The sequence below is a fragment of the Dipodomys spectabilis genome, unplaced genomic scaffold (genome assembly GCF_019054845.1).
Source record: "Dipodomys spectabilis isolate Male_0828 unplaced genomic scaffold, ASM1905484v1 ptg000276l, whole genome shotgun sequence".
In the NCBI taxonomy this organism is placed as follows: Eukaryota; Metazoa; Chordata; class Mammalia; order Rodentia; family Heteromyidae; genus Dipodomys; species Dipodomys spectabilis.
This window is the reverse complement of record NW_024870953.1, coordinates 3114624-3141005: the sequence shown is the minus strand read 5'-3', so window position 1 is coordinate 3141005 and position 26382 is coordinate 3114624. Positions and strand designations below refer to the sequence as shown.

The following is a 26382-nucleotide window of genomic DNA, read 5'->3' as shown; positions in this document are numbered from 1 at the left end:
CTTAAGTGGAAATGCCACAGTTTTGAGTAAAGAAACACAAACAACAAACTCAGAGAAAGTACCCAGAATTTAAGTTCAAGCCCCAGTACTGGCACCAAATAGGAAATTTTAGGCAAATGGTTAAGAAAGCAATATTAGAAAACATGTCAGCAGAGAAAATATAGTAGTTGACATGATGAGATAATAAAACATATAGAGAATAAATTTCAAATTTACTTGGCTCTGGCTAGAAAAATGAGTAAGAGTCATTTATTCATCGAAGTTATTTCAACAATATAAACTCATATCTGATGGAAAAAGGAATATATTTGACCTAACATGTAAGTTTCACCTTAAGAGGGTGTATTTCTCCCGGCATGACTTCTGTCCCGGAAGCCAAGCAGAAAATTTCTATCTGGTCTTAACAAGATAATGTAGCACTTGGGGGCAAAGATACACCCCAGTAGCCCTGCACTAGACACCAAGATGGAGAAGATCTCTACAGCCACCATGACCTCCCCCTTGGCACTGTGGTAGACAGGCAGAAAAGTGAGCCAGACAATGCAGAACAACAGCATGCTAAAGGTCAGGAACTTGGCCTCATTGAACGTATTAGGCAGGTTCCTGGCCAGGAAAGCCAAAGTGAAGCTGACCAGAGCCAGGAAGCCCAGGTATCCCAGGACACAGTAGAAAGCAGTGAAGGAGCCCTTGTTACACAGGATGATGAGGTGGCCATGTTCAGAGTGTGCATCTGTGTCAATGAAGGGAGGAGAGGTTCCCAGCCAGATTCCACAGAGAGTCACCTGGATCAGGGTGCAGATGGGGATGATGAAGTTAGGAGCTCCTGATAGCATAAGCCACCTCATCCTTCTCCCTGGAGAAGTGACCTTGAAGGCCAGAACCACAGTTACAGTTTTGGCCAAGACAGCAGAAACAGCTACAGTGAACACAACTCCAAATGTGGTCTGTTGTAGAATGCAGGTGCTGGTGTTGGGACGGCCAATGAAGAGCAAGGAACAGAGGAAGCAGAAGATGAGGGAGATGAGTAGGATGTAGCTGAGAGCTTGATTATTAGCCTTGACAATGGGAGTGTTCTTGTGTTTCACAAAGACCCCAAGAACACCTGTTGTGAGTGTAGATAAAGAAAGAGCCATGCAGGCCAAGGCCATCCCTAAGGGTTCTTCATAAGTCAAGAATCTTGCAGCTCTTGGGAGGCACTGGTTTCTCTCTGTATTGGCATACTGATGATCTGGACACTTCATACACTGCTCCATATCTAGTGAAGAATTCAAATAAACATTTATCCATTTCCAATACTTAAAAGGAAATTAGAAAGTCCCTCTCTAGAGATAATACTGACACGTGAATACTTAGTAGCATAAAGTAAATATTACCAAGTATTACCAGACATGTTCACTATTATTTTTATGTCTTCGTCATGTTCCCACACTCATTCCCATATTCTCATATTTGTCTGATTGAAATTCTTTTGCTTGTAATGACAATCACAAATATTGTTTCTTGCCATTTCTAATATCCTATGAATAATTTTCTGTGCCTCTTCATGCTGCCATAATTCTCAGACATGTGTGCACAAGTCAAACCTCTTATTCAAAATTGTGGGTAGTAAAATTTTGTAACTTCCTCTATATTCGCTGTACAATATAAGTTGGACAACTGTGATCCTTCCTTGAAGTTGTTATATTTGTCTCTTCTACTCACCTATAGAGGATGGAGAAATCACTCTTTGAAACTATAAAGTCATGCTATGCACAACACTTTTGCCTGCTTCTTACACCAAACCAAACCCAGAGTATTTTCTCCATTGCAAGAACAGTTCTAAGATCTAGGAAATAAAGATATACAAGATCTGTGTTTTCTTTGTAGTCTGAAAGTAATTTTGAAGAAGATGGAGTCCTAGTGCTTAAAAAGATTTGCACTTACTATGATAGAAGTTAAGCTTACATTACTGAGTATTTGAATAAACATATATACAATAGACCAGAAAAAATTAATCTTATGCATAAATCAGAGTCCATGATGTTTTTTTTTTCAAGAAGAATCAACCAGTGTCACAATTAGATGATTAAGTGGAGGAAGGAAGAATTTGATTCTGTAATCATAATATACAACTTTTGCATTGGCTTGCATGGATTGGGGATACCAGCAAAGAAAATGAATTTTTCACTATGGCATGAACTTACCTGACCCATTAGCAATCTCATTCTCTGAGCACGGTGTGCAATCAAAGCAAAAGGCTGCCTTTTCTTCCTGAGGGGATTTCCTGAATCCAGGACTACAACTCTCACTGCAGGCAGATTGAGTAGGCTGAGGACAAGCAGATATGTGTCAGTAATTGTTTAGACTTTACATAATGCTCCAACAATCCATAGTTTTAAAATATTGAATTATTAGAACTGAATCTAAAGGGGGAACTAAGTTTGCGACTGGGCAGTAGGGAAACACCACAACTCTCCCCAACCAAAAAGAGAGTTCAAGTTCCATCGCTTAATCTCCCCAAGAGACTGGCAACAACAAAAAGACAAACACCCAGAGAAAAACAGAAGGAGGAAAAAAACAGAATAAGAGAGAAAAAGAAGAATTTCAGACAAGAGAAAAGCGAAGACCCCTCCCCAAATCTTTACTGGCCACACTGCTGTGTGTGAAGCCGCTGCCAGCCCAGCCCGGTGGGGGCTGCCAGAGACCTAGAGACACAAGGGTTTGTCTGCAGGTCACCCACACAGAAGCCACCTGAGGTACCGATGTTGGACTTGCTGATCGCTATGAACAGAGAAACCTCTGAGCCAGGAACTTGCACAAAAATCCCACCCCCACCCCTCACTGTATATCTGAGCAGAGAGGTTCCATCCCATCAAAGCCAGTCTGTACGACTGGGGGAACCCCAGAGCTACACTGGACGCCCACAGAACACCAGAGCAGAAGACCTGCAAGGAACCAGTGCTGATCCAGAGAGCACAAGCAGAGATAAACCCCAGTGCTCAGTGCACGGAGGCCCCTCCCCTACTTCTTGGGCAGATGCTGGAGGCCCACCCTGTGGTGCAGACCAGAAAGCATCAACTGAGACAGAGACAGAAGAGAAACATGCAGAGCGACCCTGCCCATCCCAGCCCACAACCACCTCAACTGAACTCTGATTGCAACAACAACCAATGACCTACATCACACAGAAACAGTTACTAGCTCCAGGGTGAGTACCGTACAAGGGACAGTGTATACCTCAAGGGAGACCACAGCTGGTGGGAATCCCCAGAACCTGACCCAGCCTCCCTATCCCAACATCTGGACCCCAGGACCCACTAAAAATGGGAACTTTTCGAGAGCTCCATCAGCCCATGGAGCACACTCAGCTGGCCAGGCTAGAGCAAGAGTGCCCCCGGAAGGGACCTTAAATGCCCAAGCCAGGAACACCACCATTGTGTCAAGACACCCAACAGTGGAAGAAATTTGAACTGTGTATTCCAGGCTGAATAACCTAGGCAGGATACACAACAGCACAGGTCCAACCAGCTTGCCCCAGGCTAGGGGCTGGGACCAGGCCTGGGAATCCAGTGCCTGAGCAACACAACCAATTCTTCCCAACAGAAATCAGAAGCTGAGCATATGCCTCAGCAGAGGGGAGAAAAACAGGGAACTGCACCCCTTGGGAAGCACGCCTGTGACAGAAAAAGACCCGAGGGGTCAGGACAAGAGAAGCCCAATCTGCACCATAACCTGACCCATATATTTTAGGCTGGGAATTGGACAACACAGGCCACGAGCATCTGATAATAGTCATGATCTTAGGCTGGTAAGGTGGCTCAGCAGTAGAGTGCTTGTCTTGGGTGCATGAGGCCGTGGATCTGATTACTCAGCACCACATAAGCAGAAAGGGCCAGAAATGGTGCTGTGGCTCAAATGGTAGGCTGCCAGCCTTGACCTGAAGAGCTGAGGGACAGCACCCAGGCCCAGAGTTCAAACCCACAACCGGCCAAAAAAAAAAAAAAATCAGGAGCCCATAGCAGACTCCAACATCTGGAAGAGTGCATCCAGCACATCCGATCTCGCCAAGAGCATCTGTAGGAGCAAACAGGAGCAGTCTAGGCCGTTCAACCTTCTAAAGGCGGGAACTGCCAGTGATCTACAGCAGAGAGCCGAGAACCCCTATGTGGTTCAGACCAACAACTGGAGGTTGGCCTCCAACAGAACCGAAATCAGGTACAGACTCTCTCTACCAGCACAGAAACAGCAACCAAGCAATGACAAACACCTATTGAACAAAACAAAATTTCAGATTAGTTTCCAATAATCCCTGAATCACCTGCAAAATCACAGAGAAAAATTACAAGGTTTATCAATACCCAGGATAGCAAGCTATCTCCAAAAGCAAGCAGCCACCCAGGGGAGAGCTCCAGTGGGAGCAAACAGGAATGGAAGACAAAAGCTATATCCAAGAGATGCTGTGGGCAATGACTCAAGAAATAAAGCGAGAAATAGACCAGAAATTGAAAGAGCACAGGGTCGAAATATTGAAAGAGATGCAGGATATCAAACAGGAGATGTAAGCAAAAATAGAGGCAGACCACACCTCACTACGAGGTGAGATTAGTGCCAAAATAGAGGCAGTACACTCCTCATTAAAAGGTGAGATTAGGACTTTGAGAATCAATATTGAATCCATAAATGAGTCCATTTCCTCCATGCAATCCACAATGGAAGCCACAGATAACAGAGAGAATGAAATGAAATGTAGAGTATCAGATACAGAAGACAGAATATACCAACTGGACCAAAAATTTACAGATATGGTAAAATCACATAAAATATGCCGAAGGGAAATTCAAGAGTAAGCAGATAGTGCCAAGAAATTTAACTTTCGTATAATTGGAGTGGACGAAGGTGAGGAATATCAAAGCAAGGGAATGCAACACCTATTCAACAAGGTAATCAGTGAAAATTTCCCCATCTCAAAAAAGAACATCTTACCTACAATACAGAAGCATATAGAAAACTTAACAAGCAATAACCCAGGAGAAACACTTCTAGACACATTATAGTAAAAATGATAGATCTGAATAATAAGGAAACAATCTTGCATGCCGCAAAAATGAAAAAGGAACTATACTACAACGGGAAAAATTTAGAATCACTGCAGATCTCCACACAAACACTGAATGCAAGAAAGGCCTGGGAAAGTACCATACGAGCCCTGAGAGCAAACAACTGCCAACCCAGACTGATGTACCCGGCAAAGATAGCATTCACACTAGATGGAGAACTGAAAATTTTTAATAGCAAAGAAAAACTAAATGAATACACAAACATTAAGCCAGCATTACAAAGAATACTAAGAGGGGGCACACAACCTGAAGAAAGCAACCGGGAACAGGGACCTGTACCCAGACAGGCAGTAATAGACGTCTAACTGAGCAAACACAGGAGGAAAGGAAAGAAGAAAAACTTAGGAAAACAAGGAATGACAGGGACCACAATGCATCTCTTTATACTGTCTTTTAATATTAGCAGGCTTAATTCGCCAATCAAAAGAAAAAGAACTGCAGACTGGATCAGAAAACATGACCCATCCATCTGTTGCCTTCAGGAGACCCACTTCTCAGCCAAACATACAAACAAACTCAGAGTGAAGGGTTGAAAAGGATCTACCAATCAAATGCCCCCAGTAAGAAAGCAGGTGTAGCAATAAAGCAGGTGTAGCAATCCTGATATCTGACAAAATGAACTTTTCATTGAATTCAATGCACAAAGACAAGGACGGACACAACATACTAATACAGGGAACAATCCAAGAGGAGAATATTACTATCATCAACTTACATTCCCCAAACATTGGTGCACCCAAATATGTTAGGCAAATACTCTCAAACTTACAGAATAAAATAGATCCCAATCTGATAATACTAGGAGACTTTAATGCCCCACTCTCACCAAAGGTTAGGTCTACCAACCAGAGGATTGGCTACCGAGTTAAGTGAGGCAAAACTTCATGTGGAACTAACTGACATCTACCGAGTATTTCACCCTGAATCAACAGAGTACACATTCTTTTCAGCAACTCATGGAACTTTCTCCAATATAGACCATATCAAAGTTCATGCAAGGAACTTAAGCAAATACAATGTGATCAACATAATCCCCTGTATCCTATCTGACCACAGTGGAATCAAACTAGTTCTCAATAAAAAAGCATACCGCAGAAATTACTCAAATACATGAAAATTGAACAGTACACTTCTAAGCAATGCCTGGGTAATGGAAGAGATCAAAGATGAAATTTAAATATTCCTACAACTCAATGACAATGAAAAACCCATCACAAAGAAACTTGTGGACACAGCAAAAACAGTCCTGAGGGGCAAATTTATTGCCCTCAGTGCCCACATCAAGAAAATGGAGACAGACCAAGTAAATAATCTCATGTTGCAATTAAAACAGCTAGAAAAAAAAAAGAAAAAAATGGAACCTAAAGTTACTAGATGGAGCCAGATAACCAAACTAAGAGTGGAGATTAATGAAATAGAGAATCGGTGAATCATAGCCAAAATTAACCAAACAAAAAGCTGTTTCTTTGAAAAAATAAACAACATTGATGGACCACTGGCAAGATTAATTTAAAAAAAGAAGAGAGGAAACCCATATTAACAGGATTAGGGATGCCATGGGAAAAATCACAACACATACCCAAGATATCCAAACAATTTTAACTGACTACTTTCAAAAGTTATACTCTCTAAAGAAAGAAAACCTGGCAGAAATGGGTGCATTTTTAGAGTAACACAAGTTGCCCAAACTGAGCAAAGAAGTAAATCAATTAAATAAGCCAATATCCTACAACAAGATACAGGAAGCAATCAGAAGTCTTCCAACAGAGAAAAGCCCAGGACCAGATGGATTCACAAGAGAATTCTTAAAGACCCTTAAAGAAGACCCTTAAGATCCTTAAAGAAGAAATAATACCCATACTCCTCAAGCTCTTCAGAGAAATAGAGAAGGAGAGAGCTATCCCAAACTCATTCTATGATACTAATATCACACTCATCCCCAAATCAGACAAAGACCCAACTAAAAAGAGAATTACAGGCCAATTTCCTTGATGAACAGATGGAAAGATCCTTAACAAAATTCTAGCTAATAGAATCCAGAAAAACATTAAAAAATCATACACTACAACCAGGTAGGCTTCATCCCAGAGATGCAGGGATGGTTAACATATGTAAGTCAATAAATGTAATCCAACACATCAACAGAGCCAACGTCAAGAATCACATGATTATCTACACAGATGCAGAAATGGCCTTTGATAAAATTCAACATTCATTCATTCTAAAAGCTCTGGAGAAAATAGGAATAGAAGGAACTTTTCTTAAAACAATAAAAGCCATTTACTACAGACTAATAGCCAATATTATACTTAATGGGGAAAAGCTACAACCAATTCTCCTAAAATCAGGAACAAGGCAAGGATGCCCACTGTCTCCACTCCTCTTCAATATAGTCCTGGAACACTTAGCCAGTGTAATAAGGCAAGAAAAAGACACTAAAAGGATCCACATAGGAAAAGAAGAAGTTAAACTATCCCTTTTTGCAGATGACATGATACTATACATTCACGATCACAAAAACTCCATCCCCAAACTCTTAGAAATCATAAATCACTTTGGCAAAGTAGCAGGATACAAAATCAACCCACAAATATCAGTTGTCTTCCTGTACACTGACAATGTACAAGTAGAGTGGGAAATAAAGGAAGCAACCCCATTCACAATAACCTCCCCCAAAATGAAATATTTAGGAACTAACCTAGCCACAGATATAAAAGAACTATTTAATGAAAACTATTAAAAGTTAAAGAAAGAAATTACAGAAGACACTAGGAAATGGAAAGACCTCCCATGCTCTTGGATAGGCAGACTTAATATAGTGAAAATGGCAATACTGCCAAAATTAATATACAAATTCAATGCAATTCCTATTAAAATCCCAATGACATACATCTCTAAAATATAGAAAATAGTCCAAAAATCCATGTGGAACAACAAAAGACCTAGAATAGCCAAAACAATTCTAGGGAATAAAGATAACATGGAAGAGATATCCATGCCAAACAAATAACAAAGACAGCATGGTACTGGCATGAAAACAGACCCGAAGAACAGTGGAATAGAATAGAAGATCCAAAAATAAAACCACAGGCCTCCAGTCAGCTGATACTTGACAAAGAGGCCAAAGACATACAATGGAAGAAACACAGTCTCTTCAACCACTGATGCTGGGAAAACTGGGTGGCCACATGGAGAAGACTAAAAGGGAACCCCAGGCTATCATCCTTCACCAATATCAGCTCAAGATGGATTAAAGACCTTAACATTAAACCAGCATCTCTGAAACTACTATTGCAGGACAGAGTAGGAGAGACACCTGAACTTATAGGCACAGGAAGGAAATTCCTGAACAGAGTCCCAGGGTCACAACAAATTGGAAAAAGTCTCGACAAATGAGACTACCTTAAAATAAAAAGCTTCCGCACAGCTAAAGCTATAACAACCAAGCTAGAAAAGCAACCATCTAATTGGGGAAAAAATATTTACCAGCAATATATCAGAGAAGGGGTTAATGTCCAGTACATACAGGGAACTCAAGAAACTAATCCCTTCCAAACCAATTACTAAATGGGAAAGGGAACTAAAGAGAGACTTCTCAGATGAAGAGATAAAAATGGCAAAGAAACACATGAGGAAATGTTCACCATCGCTGGATGTGAAGGAAATGCAAATAAAGACAACACTGAGATGTCACCTTACCCCAGTCAGAATGTCCCAGATCCTCAAGGCAGCCAATGACAAATGCTGGAGGGGATGTGGAGAAAGAGGAACCCTATTATACTGCTGGTGGGAATGTACACTTATACAACCACTTTGGAAAGCAGTCTGGAGGGTCCTCAGAAAGCTAAATATTGACCTCCCTTATGACTGAGTCAAACCACTTCTAGGCATCTATCCTGAACAACAGGAACCACTATACAAGGACACATGCACCTCCACGTTTATTGCAGCACTGTTCATAATAGCCAGGATATGGAAACAAATCAGATGTCCCACCACAGATGAATGGATCCAAAAATTGTGGTATCTATACACAATGGAATATTATGCAGCCATTAGAAATGACAAAATAATGGCATTTGCAGGGAAATAGATGGAGCTAGAAGAAATCATGTTGAGCGAGGTAAGTGAAGAACAAAGAAACAATGGTACATGGTCTCCCTGATTATGGCTGATAAATCCAAAATGTTAGGTGATATGACAAAATTAACAGGACTTAAGAAACAAAGGACTTCCACTCATCTGGGCGAATCACTACTAAATAACCCCATGCTGCTGATCACATGTATGGTATATTTGTCTACACTGGAGGGGAACCAGGACGACGACACGGACTAGATGGAATCAGGAAAAAAAACATGTAACAGGGATCCATCAGCTGCACTGGACATTGACAAAGTGAACTAAACAACTTAATGGCAGTGATTGGAGGGAGAGAACAAGTGGGAAAGAGGGAAGAGCTGATGCTATGCAAAACAAATGAAATGTACATACCACCCAATGTGGAAGAAATAACTGTATCGCAAAGCTCATAGAACTCATAAATGTTATAGACTGTGATAGACAATTTGCTCCAAGAAAGTTAGAATGTGTTTGTGACTTTAACTGAGCATCACTATCTCACAATACTATGAAATTTGGGAAATTATGTAACCACTTAAACACAATAAAAATTTTGAAAAAAATATTGAATTATTAAGTGTTTTATTTCTATACACATAAATATAATTAATGATTTAAATGCTGTTATAGATTGCCAATCACTTAATTACAAAAGTACTATGTGCTACAGCCTTGATCTATAGCCTGTGGAACTATTGAAAATGTGAGACCTTTAAATGTAGACCTTAATGGTGAAAAAGTATGTTCCAGTGTCCAACCCTATGGAACTTCCTTGAAGTCATGTTATTATATTTTGTCTCCTACTCATCTGTGAAATTGTGAAGTGCAAGAAGGAAGAATACTCTTTGAAGCTTTAAAAGTGTGCTGTAAGATAGGGCACAGACCTCCCCTTTATAGGTTATGTGAACTCCATGCACATAGTATTGTCTTAGTTTTCCAGTGCCCATGAAGTGAGAATCTTCTCACATAGCGTAATAGAAGGACTCCTCTCACCAAAGATGCATAACCAAATAACCATTGAATGAAAGCTCCACAGAAGGGAGAAAAATAACCCTTTCATCACACTAAGTGATTCCTTGAGTACTTTTTCATAATGTTAAAAACTTGTAAAGAAATATGCATTTTATGAGAGTTCCGGGAAGATGGCGGAGGAGAAGCTGGAGTCCAAACAAGCTTTCACATATAGAAAGCAGTTTTAGAGTTCCAGTGAACAGTCCTAAGCCAGAGAATCACACCAAGTGTGCCATCACAGGACAGAGAGTCAGACCAGAGAGGGGAAATCCATGCAAGGAGACACATCTGAGCTCTTGCCAGCAGCAGCCACGGCAGCGGAAGCGGTGGCGGCGGAGATCACAGGCGCCATACCTGAGCCACAGAGAGTCCAGGGTGAAGGAGCCAGACGCAGTGGGCACGGGGATTCTACTCAATACCAGCAAGAACCGACAAGGAGCAGACATCTTCATCCTGCAATTCGCAGACCAGAGACGACCCAGGAACCAAGACTCAGCGTGATTAGAAGCCTGACGTCCTCACTCCTTCTCAGGGAGCAGAGGAGGGAAGGCCACCTCCCCCCCCAGTAGCGGAGATCTCCATCTTGGATACCAACAAAGCTCGACGGAGCTACTAGCTCCAACTCAGGCCTTGGAATAAAACTAGAGTCATTTAGCAGGTCACAAGAACTTATCGGTGTGACCTGCCAGAATCAGCTCCACCCAGGGAAAAGTCACCCTGCTCTGGTGCCAGCATTAGGAGTGGCTTTCTTCACTGGGTAATCAGAGCCAGAGGCTGCCCCTCCCTCTAGCAGCCTCAACAATCAATTGAAATTCAGTAAACAGAAACCCTGAGAATGGCTCCAGGCTGGGCTCTGTGAATTTTTCACAAACTAGCCCCCGGAAAATCTACTCTTTGTTGAAAGGCCTCAATTCTACCCAGAACCTAGCCTCATCACTGCATCCACCTCTTTTGTGATACTCAAAGCAGATCTGCCTCCCATTGAACTAGCCTGGGAGGAGGATCGCAAAATCCTGGGTAAAGCAGAGCATTTTACTGCCTGTTCGAATAAACTGACTTAAGAAACCAACCAAGCCACAGGACCACAAGCAGACCAGAGACTCCAAGAAGAGGCTAGTTATGGACACAAGGGAGATACAGGATTTTTCCCACCACTCCAAAAAAATCAAAGAACGTTTTTCTTCTTCTTCTTCTTCTTCTTTTTTCTTTTCTAAAACTTTTTTTAATGTTTAATTTGTGCCTTTTTTGAAAAAAAAATGTTTTCCAGTAACTTTTTTTTCCTCTTATAATTTTTATTTTAGGGATACGTGAGCATGCGTTTTTCTTTCTTTTTTTGTTTTCTTTCTCTTTTTTTCTTTGTAAATTATCTTTTTGTTTTTTGTTTAGCTATACTGAACTTCTGATCTTTTTTACTTCCTTTCATATCCTTTTCACGTTTTCCTCTCTTTCATTCTTCTTTATGTGACTTAATTCTTTTCCTGCACATCCTCAGATAAACACGTAGTTGAATATTAGACCCTTTCCTCCATTGTGTACACACTTAATCCACAAATTTATTACTCAATTCAAAACCTCTGAGACTTAAATTCCTTAATAGCAGTACTACCTCTTTATACCTCTCCTCTTCATACAGCTCCTTTATATCCCTCCCTTTCTCTCCATATATTCACATTCTTCTCTAAATAGATTGTTTTCGCTTCTGCATAATATTATTAATTTTTACTTTTCTATTTTTTCTGGTCTCTTTTCTTTTCCTTTTCCCTTTCTTCTTTTTCTCTCTCTCTCTACTTTCATCCTACCCAACCTATTTCCTGCTTTGATATTAGGAGTTAGTAAACTCACCCTGTGCCTCCCCAAATCAATCTATTTCTATTTTTTACCCACATCTCTCCCTAGCCCTAATAATTTCTGGTTTTCCAAATTCTTTGTGGTTCGTAGTCCATTAACATATAGTTGTTTGATGTTGAATAGATGTATTTGTTGAACTAGATTGTATCTGTAGACATTGACTGTGGAAATCCAGACTTTGGTTGATGCTTGCCTTAAGATAGTGTTCTAGCACAAAACTGGTGCTATTTTCATCTCAAATCAGCAGAGTAAGCCGGAAAAACACTAGAAAAATGGCAAATCGGGTATCTCAATTCCCAATCTTGATAATCAGGGGACAGAACAGATAATGAATAATCCAGATGAGAGTTCCCAAATAGATCTACAAACACTGCTGGCAAACATAATAAATGAAAAGATTGAAAACATACGAAGGACTCAGTATGAGTGTGAAAAGGAGAGAGAGGAGGCAATCCAAAAGTTTATACAGGAATATCATAAGCGTGAGGAAGCTACTCAAAAACTGATACAGGATTTGTGTGAGTAGCTTGAGAATACTCAAAGAGAAAGGCCGGAATGGCGTGAGCAGGCTGAGAACACTCAAAGAGAACTGCAGGAATCCCACAAACGGGAGGAAGCTAATCCAAGAGTAATACAGGAATTGAGAGAGCAGGAAGAGAATACACAAAGATCACTAAAGGCATTCATGGAATCCATTAACAAAGAGCTGAAGGAAGTCAGGGAAACCACAAAAGGAATGCTGAATGGAACCCAACAGAAGGAATGCGAATCCAAGGACACCATAACCAATCAACTAAGTGATTTGAGAATAAACACAGAACACCAAATTAAGGAAGTAAAGAAGTTCATACAAGATCTAAAACAAAGTTTCAACAAAGAATTTGATGCCATCAAAGCTGACCAATTAGAAGGAAAAGAGATAAAAAATAAAGTAGAAAGTCTAGACAGCAGGTATTGAAGACAGCCTAGATATCATAGAGAAAGAACATACAACCATCCAAGACAAGTCCAAGAAATATGATAGATCTGTGCAACACTTGGAAGACACCATCAGAAGGCCTAATCTAAAGATAATGGGTGAAGAGGAGCACCTAGAAACAGAAGTTAATGGCCTAGGAAATATATTTAACAGGATCCTAGCAGAGAACTTCCCAAATATGCAAAAAGATAGGCCTATTCAGATGCAAGAAGGTTTTAGAACCCCAAATAGACCAGACCAGAATAGAACATCCCACTGCCCCATTATAATCCAAACAGTACCAACTCAGACCAAGGAAAAGATCCTTAAATCTGTCAAGGAGAAAAGATTAATCACCTATAAAGGGAAACCAATTAGAATCACCTCAGATTTCTAAGCACAGACAATCAAAGCAAGAAGAGCCTGGAATTATGTATGCCATGCCCAAAAGACAAATAACAATCAACCAAAAATACTGTAACCAGCTAAACTCTCCTTCATAACTGAAGGCCAAATAAAAATTTTCCATAGCAAAGAAAAAATGAAACAATACATCTCCACCAAACCAGCCCTACAAAAGATTCTTAAAGATGTCTTACACATAGAAAACCAACAAGACCACAACAAAGGCCAAGAAACTGCACCCAAACTGAGAATCCAAGAACCATAGGAAGAAGCCAGTTTTCCCAGCCTCCAAAAAGGTGGGTAATATGGCAAGAATCCCAAATATCTCTCAGTCTTATAGCTTAACATTAATGGACTTAACTCTCCAATTAAGCAACCTAGACTGTGTAGTTGGATTTAAAAACAAGACCCTTCAATCTGCTGCCTTCAGGAGTCACATCTTGGCGTAAAAACAAACACATTTTCAATGTTAAAGGCTGGAACAAAATCTACCAAGGAAACGGTCCCCATAAAACAGGCGGGAGTTGCAATACTAATATCAGATAAAATAGACTTCAAATTAAAATTTGTGAGAAGAAGTAAAGACGGTCAATACATACAAATTAAGGGATATCTCCTTCAGGAGGATATTACAATTCTAAATATCTATTCACCAAACAATGGAACACCCACGTTTATCCAAGAAACACTACTTTCTCGCAAATTCCATATAGATCCAAAGACATTAATTGTTGGGGATTTTAACACACCAATCTCCCCACTAGATAGATCAACTCGGCAAAAACTCAACAGAGAAACCGCAGATCTAAACAGCTGCATAGATCAACTAGATTTAACAGACATCTACCGAACATTTCACCTACCAGCATCAGAATACACATTTTTCTCAGCAGGACAGGGAACATTTTCTAAAATAGACCTCATGTTACGCCACAAAGCAATCTTGGCTAAATTCAGAAACATTGAAGTTATACCTTGCATTCCATCTGACCACAAGGGAATAAAATTAGAACTCAACACCAAACGCCACCAAAGAAAGTCCGGTATCACATGGAGGCTGAAAAACACACTGTTGAATCACGAGTGGGTCATGGAAGAGATTAGAAAGGAAATTCTAATTTTCATTCTATTCAACAAAAATGAACACACAAATTACCAGCTCCTCTGCTACACAGCAAAGCAGCACTCAGAGGCAAGTTTATAGCTCTGAGCTCCTACATCAACAAATTGGAGAGAGCTACATCCAACAATTTAATGACACATCTAAACCTCTTTAATAAAGAGTAGCAAGATAAACCCCAATCCAGCAGACAGAAAGAAATAATTAAAATTAAATCAGAATTAAATGAATCAGAATCCAAAAAAACTATAGAAACAATCAACAAAACAAAGAGTTGGTTCTTCGAAATACTTAACAAAATTGACAAACCCTTAGCAAATCTTATCAGAAAAAGAAGAGAACACACCCAAATAAATAAACTCATAGATGAGAATGGAAACATCACCACAGAAACAACCAAGATTCAGAATATTAAAAGGGAATAGTTCTCAAAACTTTATGCTAATAAGTTTGAGAACTTGACACAAATGGACCTTTTCCTAGCAAATATTGACATGCCAAAACTAAACCAAGATGAGTTTAACCATCTTAACAGGCCCATATCAAGCATTGAAATAGAAACAGCAATAAGAGACCTGCCAGCTAAGAAAAGTCCAGGACCAGATGGTGTTACAGCAGAATTTTACACAGCCTTCAAAGCAGAGTTCACACCAATACTCCTCCAACTCCTCAATGAAATTGAAAGGGAGAGTTCACTACCAAACACATTCTATGAAGCCATCATAACCCACATCCCCAAACCAGGCAAGGACTCATCAAAGAAAGAGAACTATAGACCATTTCTTTGATGAACATTGATTCAAAAGTTCTCAACAAATTTTGGCCAACCAACTTCAACAATTCTTCCAAAAAATTATACACCACGATCAAACAGGATTCATTTCAGGGATGCAAAACTGGTTCAATATACGCAAATCAATTAATATTATTCATCACATCAACAGGAGCAAGAAAATAACCATATGGTTATCTCAACAGATGCAGAAAAAGCATTCGACAAGATCCAACACCCCTTTATGATGAAGGTTTTGGAAAAATTAGGAATCCAAGAAACATTCCTCAATACAATAAAGACTGTATATGACAAAGCTACAGCCAGCATTATACTTAATGGTGAAAAACTAAAGCCATTTCCTCTTAACTCAGGAACAAGACAAGGATGTCCACTCTCTCCACTTCTCTTCAATCTAGTATTAAATTGCCTAGCTTCAGCAATAAGACAAGATGCAGACATAATGTTGATCCAAATAGGGAAGGAAGAAATAATACTCTCTCTCTTTGCAGATGACCTGATCTTTTATTTAAAGAATCCCATAGATTTCACTCCCAAATTACTCAAGCTGATTCAAAACTTTGGCAAAGTAGCAGGGTATAAAATTAACCCCCCAAAATCAATGGCTTTTCTGTATGCCAACAATGAGAAAAATGGGGCTGAAATTAGGGAAGCAACTCCATTTGTAATAGCCCCACAAAAAATAAAGTACCTAGGAATTAACTTAACCAAAGAAGTGAAGGACCTCTATGATGAAAACTTTGAAATCTTGTAAAAGGCAATCAAAACAGAACTTAGAAAATGGCAAAACCTCCCATGCTCCTGGATTGGAAAGATTAACATCGTGAAAATGGCAATACTTCACAATGGTATCTACAAATTCAACGCGATACCTATCAAAATTTCAACCTCATTCTTCAGGGAAATAGAAGAGGCAATCCAAAAATTCATATGGAACAATAAAAGACCCCGAATAGCAAAAACGCTCTTCAACGGAAAGAACACTGCTGGAGGAATATCAATACCAAATTTCAAACTCTACTATAAAGCCATAGTAATCAAAACAGCTTGGTACTGGCACGAGAACAGACCTCAGGACCAATGGAATAGAATTGAAAACCCAGAAATGAACCTACAGACCTATAGCCATCTAATCTTCGATACGGGAGCTAAAACAATAGAATGAAAGAAAGACAGCCTCTTCAGTAAATGGTGCTGGCAAAATTGGTTAACTACTTGTAGAAAACTAAAGCTAGATCCTTATATATCACCCTGCACCAGAATCAACTCCAAATGGATCAAAGACATCAGAGTCAAACAGACACTCTGAAAACATCACAGGATGGAATAGGAGAAACCCTAGGTCTCCTTGGCCCAAGCCGAAATTTTCTGAATAGAGACCCGGAAACACAACAAATCAAAGGAAGGTTGGACAAATGGGATTGCATGAAGTTGCAGTGCTTATGCATGGCAAAGGACATAGCTAGCAAGATTAATAGAAAGCCCACAGATTAGGAGAAGATCTTCACTAGCCATACAACAGACAAGGGTCTCATATCTAAAATATACTTGGAAATCAAAAAATTAAAACCCCAACAACAAATCCTCAAAGAAACAACTGCCCAATAAATAAGTGGGCTAATGACTTAAAGAGAAACTTCTCTGAAGAAGAAAGAAGGATGGCCAATAGACACATGAAGAAATGCTCAACGTCCCTAGCCATAAAAGAAATGCAAATCAAAACAACATGGAGATACAACCTCACTCAAGTTAGAATGGCAAAAATCAAGAACACTAACAACAACAGATGCTGGAAGAGATGTGGAGAGAAGGGAACCTTACTTCATTGTTGGTGGGAATGTAAACTTGTTCAACCACTTTGGAAAGCAGTATGGAGGTTTCTCAAAAGACTTCACATAGAGCTCCCCTATAACCCAGCAATCCCACTTTTGGGCATTTACCCAAATGTTTACAAACAAGACCACACTAAAGCTACCAGCACAATTATGTTTATTGCAGCATTATTTACCATAGCTAAGATCTGGAACCAAACCAGATGCCCCTCAGTAGATGAATGGATCAAGAAAATGTGGTATATATACACAATGGAATTCTATGCCTCCATCAGAAAGAAGGACATTGCCCCATTTGTTAGGAAATAGAAAAACTTGAAAAAAATTATATTAAATGAAGTAAGCCAAGCCCAAAGAAACATAGGTCCCATGGTTTCCCTTATTACAATATCTTGTATATGTATGAGTCAAGTGGAAAAGGTCAGATAATGTGATGTTAGGAAAATGAACCCTTAGATATGTATTTTAATGTTTTTTCTTTCATTCATTTCTAACGCATTTATAAGATTATCTCTTTGTTGCTTTGTATGTCCCTATCCCACAGTATAACCCCTGTTTCACTATATTTGATGTCAGTGTAACTTGTGGATGACATGGGGAAAAACAAATCGTTTAAGGATACAGGTGGACTTGTTGCAACAATGAGATGTACAAGTAGTCATGTCGAAAATGAGCTTTACAACATTGGTGCGGGAGGGGGGTGGGGGGACGGATTGGGGGGGGGAGGCTGGGAAGGGATGTGAAGGGTAAACAAAGGAGGAGGCTGCAATGCTTGATAAGAAATGTACGCATTATCCTACTCATGTAATTGTAACCCCTCTGTACAGTATGTTCACAAAAAAATAAAATAAAATAAAAAATAAAATAAAGAAATATGCATTTTATGACACTATTCTAAATCACCATGTAGAGACTGTGAATGTCTATTTTTTTTTGTCCTAGTCCCAGGGTTTGATATAAGTACATGTTCATTTTCCTTGGGCTTTTTTCTCCTAAAGGTAAGCACTCTACCACTTGATCTGAGGTTCCATCTGAGGTTTTTGATGGTCAATTGAGAAAAGAGTCTCAAAGACTTTTCTGCCCAGTTGGACTTTCAACAGATATGTAATCTTAGACCTGAGGATATCTTTCTCCTGAGTAGATAGGTTTACAGGCATGAGTCAATAGTGTCCAGCCCTGCTTTTTTGGTGGTTAAATGAAAATAAGCCTCTCAGAGAAGATCCTGCTTGGACTGCCTTCAAACCACAATATTTTTATTTCAGTCTCCTAATTAGCTAGTATTACAGGAATAGGTTGCTGGCATCCAACCAGATATACATTTTAAGGCTGAAATTTTCTTATATGTTATCCAACCAGATATACATTTTAAGGCTGAAATTTTCTTACTTATATGTCCTTAAAATCATTGCACTTAAACCCAACCCACCTCTGTAGTTCCTATGGCCCAGTGTACCATATCTTCAGATAAAGACAGTTGATGAGCATATGGAGAAAACTTTCCTACTTTCACCTCAAGTTCAAGACCTTCTGGGAAATTCCATATGTTTACAATGTCATAGTCTGCTTCCAATTTCCTTTTCTCATCCAAAGTCACTTGATCTCCAGCAGTATTGTGAATCTGGATGTTCTTCAGAAAAAAGTGCAGCTAAAAGACATACATCATCTTATGGTGAAGTACATCCCGAGTTACGAAAGAAAACCTGAAGAAAAAAAGTTCCTGATTGCCTTTAAATTTTGATGTAGAATGAAAGAATAGTAGAACCACCTAATGAAGCATTCCAGAAGAAAATCTATGGAGGAATGAAAATAATTTTGCCAAATCTTGGTCACTCAGCAAAGGGGTAGATGCAATCTTTTCAAAAGAAACCAAGTCTAGAGAGTCACAAATAAGATGACTCTCAGTCGTCTAGCCATTGTTTCCCACAACCACTAATTTTATGCATGTTGCTAATATGAACTTGGTAAAATTTTAATATTTAAAGTAGAATAAAACTAGGTTCCTTATGCAAAATGTGGATAATTCTTTTCAGCAGGTCATTCTTTTGCTATAAGAAACTCATAGGGAAACTCAAGGTGCATTTATAGTTTTCAAAACATCTGCTATAAGGTAGGGGCCAAAGCAACAGCAATATACACAAGACAATATTTTGGAAATGATCTGTACAATTTTAGGGGGAGGGGGAGGGAAAGTAAGAGAAAAATGAATGAAGGGGTAACAAGTTTGACAAGAAATGTACTTACTATCTTACTTGTGTAACTGTAACTGCTCTGTATATCACCTTGACAATAAAAAATACGAAAAACTATCTGCTATGAATATGTTGACCCTATTTGTAATTAAAAGAATTTATGAAACATGGAACTCACTTGATCCTTGTTATGGCCTGCTTTTCCTGAAGAGCACAAAAATACGTCCAGAGTACTTCACAGACATTTAAACAAATATTATTTGTTGGTTTTTGGAAAACATACCAAAAATGCTTAAATTTTATATGGCATGAAAACTATCTAGGAAGTGACATTGCGTATGGGGTATGTCATCTAACACAGAAGGCCTTACCTGTGCAGGGGAAGTCACTGCCCCTTCCCTCTTTCCCACTGTTTGTGTTTCTGTTTGATGAAGAAGCAGCTCATGGAGAGCCTGGGCCACAGCATACACAGCATTGTATATATGGTAACTGTCTCCAGACATAGTCGTGTCAAAAATGTGTCCAGGCAACAAATCCAAGGAGGCTTCGTGAGGACAGTTCTCCCACGTTACACAGTCTGACTCTGAATCTGAACAATTAAAAGACAGAAACCATAGCCTCGCTAGGAAAAAGTCTTCTGGATATTTGAAAGGGTTAACTGCCTTGACAAAATCTGTGAATCCCAAAATATCTGGATGATGGTGTGAAAAAATGAGAGGTACATGTAATGAACCTAATACAAAATATTTCCTCCTCATGGTGAACTCTAGCTGTGAGTTCATGATACAAACTTTTCCTTTTACTAAAAATTGCTCAATACATCTTACCATATCTAGTAAGGCTTCATTATCAACATGTATGATGAGGACGTTTGCTGAAGATTTATTAATCTGTTTATAAAGTGCCATGACTTTAAAAACATATGCCAAGCCAGAGGTTGGGATTGCTAGCTCAAAGTCTACACAAATTCTATTCTTGTCCATCTCTTCTTTCAATTCAGGAAGAATCCACAAGCCATTCTCATCTTGTGAGGTCAATAGTCCAACCCAGTTCCAGCTGAATTGAAGGAGTAAGGAGATCAGGGCAATGGCTATCGATGTGTCCTTTGAGGCCATCTGATACAGAGCAGGAAAGTTCTTATGGTCACTCAGAGCATGATCAAAAGGCCCAAATGTAAGCTAAAGGGAATGAAAATTGGATGCTCCATGAATGAGAAGATTTCTATCCATTATGATCTCACTTATGATATGTATTAAATAACCATTTGAAGTAGGTGGAAGGTAGATTTTTCTTAGTTAAAAAAAATGTTTTTAATAGTTGTACATTTCAATTTGTTCCTACAAAGCTCCTTGATCTTTGTCACTATTTCCATCAACTCATTCAATCTATAGCAACTCTACCCATTCCTTGACTTTCCTAGGTCCATTTTCACACACACATCTGAATATGTATATATATCTAAATATCTATATATAGACATATACATACATATATGTGATATGTTGTATTTTCCCACCTATCTACTCCATATTTCTCTGCCCCTTTGCACATCCCTCTAACAACTTTCCCCAGACAAGTTATGCTTCAATGTTCTAGTGTTAGTTATTTATATCTCTTAGTTGATCAGAAATGTTATACCATGGGATTCCACCTCTATGTGTACCATAGTTTACAGATTAATCAAATCTATTTGTAAATGGATATGTGTGTGTCCTATATTTGTTTTATATTACATGTTCATATTTTAGATTTAACTTTCACATATGAGAGAACACATGTCCCTTTCCCTTTGTGAGTCTGAGTTACATCATTCAACATAATATCTTACGTGCATGCGCACACACGTGTGTGTGTGTGTGAGAGAGAGAGAGAGTGTGTGTGTGTGTACTATTGTAGGGGCATGAACTCATGGCCTCGTGCACTTCCTTGGCTTTCTCCCTCAAAGCTACCTCTCTATCACTCAAACCACACATTACTTCCTGCTTTTTGTTGGTTAATTAGAGATGTCTCCTTAGTAGCTAGGTTTGCAGTTAGCCATCAGGACACAGCTCAACATATTGCTATACTTTAAAGTCATTTTTCCATTTCCTGATTTTTTAAGAAAATTATTGACAAGGCTTAAAAGTCCAAACAATCTCTTTGTGGCTCTCACTTTTCCAGTACCTTTCCTAAAAATGGTAGTGTGGATCTCTATTACTTTGAATACTTACTCTTGATATCACAAAATTTGATAGGTTCATAAATCCAGTATCTTCCTATAATTATCTTCTAACAGCTGAAATGGCACCAAATTAGATACTTTTTTATATCCCTTCACTCCTCCCGCTCTCACCTGGGGAAACCTGTACAGGTTCAGCAATATACCAATCTGGGCAGATAATAATCCTGATGGTCCTGTCAGTACTGCTATAGACTTGCTCACTCTCACACAGGAGTAGTTTGGAAGGTTGTCCTTCCCAAAGAGGCTCGTGAAGGGATTTTTAAATGTTTTCCAAGTTTCCATGTGAGCATTACAGATATTAAATCCTAGTGTCAAGTTATGTAAAATATGAGGATTTTCATTGATCTCTTCAATAGCAAAAGCCAAGGCCAAAACAAACTGGTAGTTGTTGAAGATAAACCTGCATAATGAGCATAGAAATTTAAAACATCAATTTGATGGACTAAATACTTGCTTCTCTGCCAATGAATATGTTAAAGCATTATCCCAACTATGATTGAATGCAAATATAGTCTTTTATGCTTGTCTATGGGTTTAAGGACATGAAGGGAATTTGTCATGCATAAGATTAAGAAACTTAAGAGAGAGCTTGCTTATTCCCCATTATCACATGCACCACAGCAAACACTAATGTTGCCCATTAAACATAGAATAGTCTTTCATGAGACACCAAATATTCTCTTGCTTTTTATCTTCGAGTAACTAGCTCCACTGTGTGAAAAATCTTGTGTTTTCGGTCACCCAGTTTATCTTATGTGGTTATAAGGCAGGCTGGGCTAAGTAATACATCTTCAATAGTTATTTAAGGAAGATTCTATATTAAGTTTCTCTAACTAACAGACCTGACATATTGAACAGCTCTTCCTGCAATATCAGCCAGAAGACAGCTCAAATACCAGGTGAAGGAATTTTATTCTTATTTATGTAATAAAACCAAGGGGATGAATCTAACTGCAAGCACATCATAATGGAGAAAGAAATCTCCAACATGAAGAGTAATGAAAGAATTGTAAGCTTTACATTGAAATCCAAAGATTCAAAGCCACCATTGTAAAATGCAGTAATCTCTATTGCCTTCTCAATATTGTTAGGTTGAGATTCTAGAAAGACTACAGAGGAATAAAGAGAATCAACACTTTGCTCTCTCTCTCTGTTATGTCTGTGCAATGGTGTGAGTATGTGTACACACACATTCTAAAGAAATAATATTGAATCAATACATATTGTTTAAAAAGGAAATAATGGAGGCAAGAAAGAAATAAAAATGTGAGGCTTAACTTGTTTAACACATGGTATACACATACTTGAAATTTCAATTTTAGAAGCCTATCATGTTAATGATGTCTTCTAAACAGAAACAAATAGTAAGCTTGAATAAAGTCTAATTGAACATATGCATATGTAGGAGGAACCTGAAAGTAAGAATGAAGACATGTGGAAAATGATTGGTCAAAAGCTTACAACACTATTTTGAAAAAGTAAATATTAGTGTATTGAGGATTTAGTAAATGGTTGAGAATGACAAAAGTTAAAATGCTTGTTCTAAGAAGCAATGGCAGAATTTAAATTTCCTAATGTAGACAATGATAGAAATATGAGATATCTAGAGATGAAAGCTTAATCAAATGTTTAACCACAACACATACTTGTGTACAGAAGCTATAAATGGAACTCATAACACATAAGTATTCCTCTGTTTTCCTAATGGCTGACTCCTCATTAAAATCCATAGAATCCTGGAGAGCACGGCAGACAATCTTTAAAATATTAGGGACAAAAATGGATAAATTGTGTACTAAGATTACTGTTGCCAGCAAAGATATCCATTAGAAGTGAAGGATAAAATGGTAAAAGTATTCCCAGACAAGTACAATTAAAAGAATATACTCCCACACACCTGTTCCACAAAAAAAAAAAAAAAAACAAAGTATTCTATTTGTCATCCAAATTTAATGCCCATGTAACATGACCACTTTGCGAGAAAATCAGAATGGGTTAGACAGCTGTTTGAAGAAGTTTTTAAATGGGAAATGTTAAATGTTTATGGAACCAATGTATACAAAAATAAACAGTTATTTTTGCATAGTTAACAGAAAAGCATTCTGTCCAAAAGATTGAACCATTGATGAGTAATAAAAATATTCAAGAATGTATAAAACCTACTAGTCAAAGTGGCTATAAAACTAGTTGAAAATACTCTAAAATTGTAAATGTGCTAGCAAAATCACACACACAATTTTTATGCAGAGGGAAAAATTGTTAATATAATTATATCTTGTAATTACTGTAGAATATAAAATTGGATATCCAATATTACAAATGATAAGAGGAATATAATGCAGTTGCAGTTCCTGTTTGTCTTTAACATTTCATCTTAATATATTAAATGAAAGATTTAATTTAAAATTAAATTAAAAGATTTCATTATGACATTTCTGAACATTCATTTATGGACTTTGATCATAACCCTCTATTGCTTGTATGTTTATTTTCTCTTTTTATTTCATCCTCCTCATCCCAGATAGTTGTTATTCCAAAATAGCTTCCTGCCATCTATTTTCAGCCCAGTAATTAATAGAAAATATATAACAGCAAATGAAAGCTCATAATCCAGTAATCAAAAGACATTACTATTGAACTTCCTTCATAACCACTGAAGGAGAGAAAGAGTTGAAGAAGTTCAATTAACATAATAGCAATAAGGAGCTGTGACCTGTTAACAATGACTGCAAAGGTAAATGCATGAAATTCTACCAGTAAGAGCTAAAATGGCTGAATGAATAAAAACTCAAGGCCAAAGGAAACGTTGATGCCAAGAAACTCACTTCACCATCAATGGCCCTCAGTGAGTATAAGAAAGGTCAGTAAATACAATTGAAATACAAAAGAAAGTAGGAGTGTCTATAACATATCCAATAGACTTTAATCAAAGCAATGAAGTGATATTTTGTAATGTAATGATGAAGATATCAAATTTACAAGATGAAATAGCAATTCAAAATGTGTATTTACATACTATACAATCACTAAACTATGTTAAGCAGACTTTGATAGTCCTCAATATAATAATAGCTGAAGATTTTATGGATGGATCATTCAGACAAAAGCAACAGGGAGGCAGCAGATCTAAATTTCACACTTGATCAGAAGATCCTCACATACACCAGCAGAACACCTCATTCAACTTCTGAGTAAAACTTCTCTCCAAGCAAACAATCATGGGTTGGGACACAAAGCCATCCAGATTTTTAAAATGTTGAAAGTATATTGAGCATATATACAAACACATATAGTAAGGATAGAAATTAACAAGGAAAATAAGCATATAACATGAAAATTACATGAATTATCCATTAACCAAAATTAAGTGGTAAAATAATAATTAAGATTATTCAATTTAATTAAATGATTAATGCATAATAAAGTGAATTGTTTTCAAGGCAAATTTCAAGAAATAAACTGTTCCTTGGAACAAATGAAAATGAAAACCATATGGGTATAGAAAAAGGGGAATAAAAGGAAAACATAACCTTTCCTATAAATCAAGAGAACAGATAATTAGCTGAAGCACCTGCACTGCATCTGAAGGAGCTAGAAACAAAGTGTTTTTTTTATTGTACTGTTTTCTGTTCTTCTTTTTCCTCTTTTTCCATTTTTTCCTTTCGCCTTTTCTTTGGTTTAATCCCCTCTTGTCCTGTTTGTTATTCTTCTACCCTCTGTTTTGCATATAAGCTTATCTAATTTGTGGAAGAGAATGGAAAACAGAAAGGGTGGGACAAAAGGTGAAACAATTAAGCAATGATACACATTAGACAATATGGCAGAAACTATACCCCTTGTCAGGGAGAGTAGTCGGGATAGGAGAAACTGAAGGAGAATGAAGGAGGGAGTGACACTGTTCAAAAAGAAATATACTCACTAGCTTAATTATGTAACCCCTTTGTATATCTTCTTTGTATACGTTCTTTACAATGTAATTTTTAAAAAATTGAAAATAAAATAATGAAGATAAAAGAAAATTTAAAAAAAAACCTATGGCTATAGAAAATTTAGGAAATGGTAAAAACTTCCGCAAGTTAGTAAAAGGAATGAAATAATCAAGTAGAAACAGTGAGACAAAAGATGTGCCAATTTAACAGTAATACTTACTAGACACTGCTTTGGAAATGAATTTTACATCTTGGAGCGGAAGAGGAGTCAGGAGATTAAGAAGTGGGAGGAAACATGTGGAGGAGTAACATTGTTCGAAAAGAAATGTATTCTTTACCTGACTTTCATAACTATAACCTCTCTATAATCATCTTTATATTAAAATTAAATTCAAAAAGAAAAGGAACTAGAGTGTGAAAACACAGTAGCAATAATCAATCAAGCAAAGAGGACGTTCTACAAATCAAAAGGTAGATAAAACTGAAGTAAATATCACGAAGAGCTTACCATCATAGAAAGAAGAATATACTTGGATGGAAACTAGATTTCTCTCTTACTTGTAGGCAGAAAACCGCTCAAAAGTAGATGCGAGATAAAATAATGAAACTGAGGTGTTTCTCTAGCAAAAGGATGGGATGTCAGGGTAGAGAAGACAGAGAGCATTCATGTGTACACTTGGAGTTACCATTGCCCATCCTGAGAACAAATTAGTAAATGGAAATACAATTATGAGTTACTTACGGCTTGTTCTGTCCATCTCCAGAATCATCACTTTGACTGCGATCTGTTCCCAAAGTGTAGAGAGGGAAAAACCCAGCAATCATTACATCTCCATCCATGTGTGCTCGTTGCTTCAT

General features: G+C 38.1%; 1 protein-coding gene across 1 annotated transcript; it reads right to left on the bottom strand.

Annotated features, from left to right (window-relative positions):
- Positions 1-332: 332 nt before the first annotated feature.
- On the bottom strand, positions 333-26382 carry LOC122126361 (vomeronasal type-2 receptor 116-like). Its single transcript, XM_042701003.1, has 6 exons — positions 26267-26382; positions 21707-21995; positions 19746-20552; positions 18612-18830; positions 2184-2307; positions 333-1255 (listed from the first exon to the last, which is right to left on the bottom strand). The coding sequence occupies exons 1-6, from the start codon at positions 26380-26382 to the stop codon at positions 333-335; spliced, it is 2478 nt and encodes an 825-aa protein (XP_042556937.1).